Source organism: Miscanthus floridulus, chromosome 1 (assembly GCF_019320115.1).
Source record: "Miscanthus floridulus cultivar M001 chromosome 1, ASM1932011v1, whole genome shotgun sequence".
NCBI classification, from domain to species: Eukaryota; Viridiplantae; Streptophyta; class Magnoliopsida; order Poales; family Poaceae; genus Miscanthus; species Miscanthus floridulus.
In genome coordinates this window covers 182,829,973-182,837,282 of record NC_089580.1, presented here as the reverse complement: position 1 = coordinate 182,837,282, position 7,310 = coordinate 182,829,973, and the positions used below count along the sequence as shown (strand labels likewise).

At 42.2% G+C, this 7,310-nt stretch overlaps 1 protein-coding gene across 1 annotated transcript; it reads right to left on the bottom strand.

Annotated features, from left to right (window-relative positions):
• LOC136504585 (transcription factor bHLH84-like) lies at positions 1-1,393 on the bottom strand. Its single transcript, XM_066499537.1, has 5 exons — positions 896-1,393; positions 559-810; positions 379-444; positions 190-255; positions 1-96 (listed from the first exon to the last, which is right to left on the bottom strand). Exons 1-5 carry the CDS (start codon positions 1,391-1,393, stop codon positions 1-3), a joined length of 978 nt encoding a protein of 325 aa, XP_066355634.1.
• Positions 1,394-7,310: the final 5,917 nt, after the last annotated feature.

Sequence of the window (7,310 nt, the reverse complement as noted above, 5' to 3'; positions counted from 1 at the left end):
TCATTGTTGCGGTGGAGATATCTTGAGGTCGAGGCCAACGTTGACCCCGTTGTAGGCGATCGGAGCGAACATCCACGTATCATCCGAGCTCAATAGCTGCGCAAAACGAAAAAGTTTTGAATACTAGTGAAATTTCAGTGCACACCAACAAGATTTTGGCTAGGGACTACAATTTTTGCAAGAACAAACCTTGATCTGGAGCTGCAAGAACTTGACGTATTGAGCTGCTTCTTCAAGCATCGTGCTGATATCTACCTGAAAAACCACGGCCTTACATACGTTAGAATTAGAACGGCTCGTTATCCTAGCTTTTTCAGCGTTAAAAAAAAACTATTGCGAGTTCTCTTTTTTCATCTCAAGCCACTGGTATAAACTTGCCTTGGTTCCATTGGGTACAAGATTCTGCAATACTTTTAGACGCTCATTGATCCGCTCTCTCCTTTTCTGCATCACCAAAAGCAGGAAAACTTCAGAATCTAGTTTCAGACAGCAGCAGGCAAGTGCATGGAACTACATGCAACATCATCGCGGTTGCCGAGCGAATTCCGATCTCGTTACCCTGGCGTAGAGGCTTTGCGGATCGATGGCGGCCCCACGTCCGGCCCTGGCCTTCCCACCTGCCGACGACGACGACTTCTTGGACGCCGAGCTCACGTTGCTGCACGCGATCATCTCCAGCGAGTCGTCGTCAGACAGGTAGTTGCTGGAGCACTGTTGCTGGTGCGCAACATTGCCGTCGTCGCCGTTGCTCTCCTCCTGGTTGCCTCGGTTGCACGCGCCTTTCTGCGCCTTCTTGCCCTTCTTCGGCGCCTGATCACTCCGCCCGTCAGGCATCAAGTCCATCCAATGCACTGAAATGCCCTACGATCACGAGTTCATGGCATGGCACACTTACCGGTACTGCGGTGGATCGCGATTTCTTCTTTGGAACGGTGCACGTGGTGCTCTCGCCCTTCTGATCCTCCAGTTTCCTCTTGCACACCGCCGGCGTGTTGCCACCGCCGCCGCGGCCGGTCCCCTGGCCGTCCTGGTACTCGAAGTCGAGGTTCAGATCAAGCATGAAGCTCGGGTCCGCCGCCATGATCTGCTCCTCCGGCACGAAGAAGTCGCCGGCGGTCATCGTGAACGTGTTGCTGCCATAGTAACCATGGTCGTAGCAGCTTGCGACCGAGTTGGGTTGCTGCATCTGCATGTAGTACGGGTACGGCGCCGAGCTGTAATACTGGTCAGCTTCTTGGCCAGGCCAGTACATGGCCGTCGGCGTCGGCGTCGGCTGCTTCTGCTCGTTGCCTGCAGAGTACTGGACGCCGAGCAGCTGGGCCATTGCCTCGGAGTCCTCCACGGCGACTGACGGATCGAACGAGTAGTGCCAGCTCGCCTTGGAGGACTCCATTGTTTTTCCTTTTCGGTACTAGTTGGTATGATGGCCAAGCTACAGCTACTGGTAAATGGGGGATGGTCGTGTCTGAATTTATACTAGCAGCACTAGCACAAGGAACAGCTTCTAGTTTTCAGTTCAGTTAAGGGAATGTTCCCGCGTACAAGTCTGACCATTTGCGCCTTCAACATCAGACATTCAGACTGGCGGGTTCTTTAATTCCTACTAGCATTCTGGGGATGGGAAAGCATTATATTTCCAGTTGGAGATGCTAGCTAGACAGCTAACACCGCTGAAAATCGCGCAACGATGTAATAGGAAAAGAGAACGAGACGCAAAATTCAGTTAAAAAAATACACGATTATTTCGTCCTGAGAATCCAGATGATTACATGAATAATAATTGGCTGCAATAGGCAGGAATGATTAGGTGATTGCTAGAGTAATGTACAGTGGTAGTCTTAAAAGAGTGATTTGCATTGGATGACAAAAATAAGAGACTTGGATGGTAGGACTGTGGTTGGGGAATAAAGAAGGAGATGGTCGTGAAGAAGTCGGCGAGATCGTGGAGAAGAGTTCTTCGCCATTATAATTTCACAAGGAGGATACAATTTGTTGCTTCATATCATTGATTCTGATCTTTGCCTCCCACATAGGGACTTCACAACTCTCTTTATTTGTGGGTGTGGGTGTTTTTTCACTAGTTTTTCTTGGCTATAACTTAGAGTGGCGGGGCATCATTCTATTTTCTTCGATTAGTTGTAAGCATCTGATAGTTTAGCTCCATTCGTGTGTGTGTTTGTGTGTGTTTATTCTCATCTGGTCGCCTTGTTCCAAATTATGAACGCATATTGTCTGTCTCTTGCCGGCCGGCACGTACCAATGCAATAGCTAGCTAAGCTTTGTGTCACCCATTCGATCGCTGCTATTTTTCTCTCTCACTGTACTCGTCTGAAATTGAGAGCCGAGACTTCAATTAGTGCCTACTCCGGACGGTGCTTTCCTTCTCAAAAATTAGCTGCCAAGTGTAAATGTGATTATATTTGCGTTTATTTATTTCGGCAGTACTTCTTTCGGAAAAAAATATTTCTGCAGTACTTGTGTGCATGCTTTCATACCTTGCCGGCTTTGCCCGATCAGCAAATCTTGTACTTCGCCACCATTTTTTCAGTAGTTTAAGTTGAGGATATTATTTTCCTATTACGTTTTTTTTGTTCCATGTGTTGAGCCAGTTAGCAATAATGGGATGGACACACATACGTCTGCAATCTCTCGATGCTTAATCTGTTCGTTGAGGAAATATAAACAAGTCGGCACTGGCTGTCTCAAATTACAGGCACGTTATAACCACGTTCAACAACCAAAAGCAAAGAAATACAGAGAAAATTTTGAAGCCACACATTCGGTCTACTTCGAGAGCATTATCCTTTGTGTAGCGCAGTGTGCACAATTGATCCAACACGCATTCCCTCTAGGCTAGCTGTTTCGTGCACGGATTTCTGACTTTGCGCTGTACAATGCGAGAGGGCATGCATTTTTGTTAGGACAAACACGTACATAATACTGCGGTTCACACAAAGGAATGAAACAACAATAAATTGAATTGAAAAGTTTATAATATGAACGCCAGTTGCGTAAATAAGTTCACCAATCCTAGACGCGCGCCGACGCTTTTTCCCTGGTGACAGGATACACACGCCAACAAAACAAATTAGCCACCTATACTGCCAGAATCTGGCCGGTTTTCTCCTGACAGATTAGCCAGAGAATACCATCTGTGTGTACTTGTGTCGTCGTTAAAGACTTCACAATCATGACATGTTGGCGTTAGATACTTTGAACCATCTAGGTGTAGATCAGAGGGTGATATCTTTACTAATTGAATCAAATAGATCTAAAGCTTGCTTCGGGAAAAAGAGACAGAGAGAGATGTAGGAGCATCTGACCGTCGGAGGGGTTGGAGGAGCTCCCTACCATCACTGGTTCGTCGGTGAAGCTCTGCGCACGGGTAGCGACGGTTGGTGTAGCGGTGGAGACCGACGGTGGTGGCGAAGGCAGTGGCGCTTCCCGCCGCTAGCAGTGCCTCCCTCGCGATCGGACTAGGGTTAGACGGTGGGGATGTGGCGGCGGCTGTGAACCTCGTTCCGAGAGCCGTTTGCCCCACCTCCTCTTTATAGGCACCGTGCGACGGGGGCCCACCAACCACTAGATGGCTGGACGTCCCCGATCAGGACGCGGTCAAGGGATCCGTTTCGACCGTTGGGTCAAGACGGATGAGATCAATTCTAACATTCTCCCCCTTGATCTCAACTCATACTTTAACTTTAAACTTTGACTTTAATCCCTTTCACTTTTATTTGTTCCATCACAGATTGGTGCATATAGCATGCTTCATCGTCACGGTCAATCGCCAATAGACTTAACAGCTACAATACACGTCTCTGTTCTGAAACAGATTCTTTAACTTTGGGCCCTTTATTGTCCGAAAATCATAGGCTATACCATAAACCCATGTCGACTGTGTGTTCTCTAAACACACTGGGTGGTAAGCCTTTTGTACGTGGATCCGCAAGCACTTGCTTGTTACTTTAATACTTTTAGTATGATTCCGGACTTTCTCCTTCACAACGTATAACTTTAACGTCAACGTGTTTGGCACCACACTTGACCCGTTGTTATAGGAGCGAACTACTTAAATGGTTATTGCTGTTGTATACCATTATCAATTCCGGGTGTAAGTTTCTTTTAACCATTCGCCTGTCCTTAAGCCTCATAACAAGCTATACTGTGGGTATGCATCTTTGATGACACCACAACTGTTTCTTTGGAGTTTTCCAAATAAAACTCCAACTGTGGTGTTAGCTACTATGTGGGTTTTACTAAACATCTCGCCAAATTTAACATTTATACCCATAACTAGTTGAGAGTACTTATTCTTTCTTACTCACCATGAGTCCTATAAATCTTTGCACAATTGCAAAACATTCTCAACTCTATTTCCAGTGATCTATATCTGGACTAGACCTTCTGCCAAAACATCCCGGATGTGCATGAACTATGTCAGGGTAAGTCTTACTTATAAGCACTCATTAAGCTTCCAACAGCTGAAGCATATAGGACGTTCTTTCGATCTCACATTGGTTCTTGGAACATTGAAAGTTACCAAAACTATTATCCTTGACTATAGAAACAGATGTAGGTTTATTCACATATATACTTTATTTCTTTAGAATATTCTCTAAGTATACACTTGAGATAGTTCTAATACCACCCTTTTCCTTTTATCTCGGTAAGTTCTAATTTCTGGAATGAATGACGCTTTACCAAGATCATTCTCATTGAACTTGAGGACAAGAACTGCTTCTTCTCCAATAGTAGATTAAACACCACTACTAGCGAGCAAGGTGCTATCCACGTGCAGGATTAGGGAAATTGATTTCCCATGTTTAAACTTTGCATAAATACAATTATCCTCTATATTCTCTTTAAACCCAAACTTTCTTATTGTACTGTCAAACTTCAAGTACCAATGTCTTGAAGCTTGCTTTAATCCGTAAATGAATTTCTTCAGGCAACATCCCTTACATTCTTTTCTTTCCACGACAAAACCTTTTAAGTTATGCCATGTAAACTTTTCCATACAGATCCCCGTTGAGGAATGTGTCTTTACATCTTTCTGATGTAACTATAAATCGTAGTGTGCCATTAACGCCATTATGATTCTAAAAGAATCGTTCCATTCTCATTATAATCTATTCCTTCTCTTTGTGTAAATCATTTCGCCACAAGTGGCGCTTTATAGCTTTCCATTTTTCCTTTGGAGTCACATTTGTCTTGCAGACCCATTACAGCCTACTGTTTTGGCTTCATTGGGAATTTTTCTAAGTCCCAAACATCGTTGGTATTTATCGATTTCATTTCATCTTCCTTTGCTTCTTGCCATTTAGACGAGTGAACGCCTCTCATGGCCTTTTCAAATGAGGTGGAATTACCCTCCATTTGAATTTCTTTCTTAACATTGACTCCTTAGTCACCAGAAATATCTGATTTTCTTATTCTTTAAGACGTTTTGGGGCCTCGTGGCACTTCTTTCATATGGGGCTATTGTTACTCTTCATTGCCAAAAGGCAATTGTTCTATAGCCTTCTGTATCACAAGATCCTTATTTACTTATTCATCTTCTTTAAGAGCTAACATCAGGTGTTGTATATGTCATACAACATCAACATGTATTAAGCAATTTGTTGCTCTAAAACACTGTAGTGGATATATAATCCCACTTCTATTCAAGCTTTAGGTATCTACATACCATGCTCCCCCCAGATTACTTCATCTTCTGTAAAGATGGTGTATCTTCAAATTTCTTATTTTGGGTTTAATCTGCTAAAAAACTCATATGGCGCGTTTAGCACCGCCTTGATAACTCTGAACTCGTCCAGTATGAATACTAGCCGACTATGCTATCTTCCTATCGGAACTATAAAAGGTCAAAAAATTTAGCTATTTCTTTACTTTAGGGGTATCGTTATTATGGCCGTCTTACTCCCTCAACGATCACATTCATCTTTTATAGATCACTTTTACCTTCAATGCATAGTATGCATTGCATTATCTGAAGTATGGGGAAATATCTTTCTTAATTGTCTTTCTTAATTAATCTTACATTTCTCCCCCTCGAAATGTGGTATGAACTTTTCTACCATAATTTCAAAACATTCTGAACTCATGTGAATGAGGAAACTTTGATTACTTACTTTATCCACATGATTACATCATGCAAACAAATTCGTATGGGAGTATATTTTCCTCATTTCACTTCAAAACTCAACATAGTATATTATTTTTAATACTTCTGCAAGTCACGCTTGCATATCATTCTTATCTTTTGGTTCACATGCAACTTTCTTTTGTTCTTAAACTCATTGAGTACTTAATGACCATGACACAATCAGAGTGTACGGTCAATTCTAGGATAGCATAAGAGCTACCCAAACTTCTCTCCATGTGCGGAATACACTTAGAGCACATGAGTCATCATATCCTTCTCCCGCCATGCGGGATAAGTACTATGCCAAACTCTCCCGCCATGCAGGATTGGTTAACATATGTACTATGCCAACTGTACCCCGCCATACGGGTATTTTCTCAATCTTTTCTCGCCACGCGGGTACTATCACAAACTTTTCCCACCATGCGAGATAATTCCCTTGAACGGACATAATTGCCAGGATTGGCTCATGTTCAATCATCAAATTCAGAAATAAATCCGAATATTCTTTTAACACACATGTTTAATCCAATGTTAGTCAAATTAAACATGTATATGACTTTTACAACTCTCATAAGTGAAACTGAAAATAAATTCTTCTTCACAGAGAGTACATAAAGACATTTCTCAATGAAGACTCTCATTGATCTATCTCTTTTCTTGGATCAATATCCTAGAATTCTTTTCTTTTGAAGCCATTCTTTAAAGAGAACACAGTTCCTTAAGCAATGGCATTCATCATCTGAGTCACAAGTACCCAGCTTATTTCTCTTACTGCCTTCAAGAATGAAAGCATGGAGGTCTTTTGTCTGAAAAATATTCAACAATAATGCTCATTAAACTTTGAAATCTTTATGTTCTATTCTATATCACCGTTGGGCAGAAATAGAATAAAACATCATTCTTCTACATTAATTCCACATTACCGTTGTGCAGAAATGGAATTAACGTATAGAAACTCAATAATCTTGAAAGCATAGAACTGCTCCTCAAAATTAAATTCTCGCGTTGGTTCGAATTTAATTAGAAGACAATCAACTTCATTGCAGCGAAAACTTGAAAATACATTTATCTAGTTTAGGAGCATTCCTTGATGTTTATCTATTCTTTAAAAAAATGGTCACTTTGATGTAAAATTTATCAGAGATTTAAACTTTAAACATAA

Excerpts from the sequence above, each read along its gene's own strand:
- LOC136504585 (XM_066499537.1), bottom strand. The coding sequence starts at position 1,393 with ATGGAGTCCTCCAAGGCGAGCTGGCACTACTCGTTCGATCCGTCAGTC. Across the intron at positions 445-558 it reads CGCAAAGCCTCTACGCCAGG|AAAAGGAGAGAGCGGATCAA; the intron begins GTAACGAGATCG and ends TTGGTGATGCAG. Across the intron at positions 256-378 it reads TTGTACCCAATGGAACCAAG|GTAGATATCAGCACGATGCT; the intron begins GCAAGTTTATAC and ends GTGGTTTTTCAG.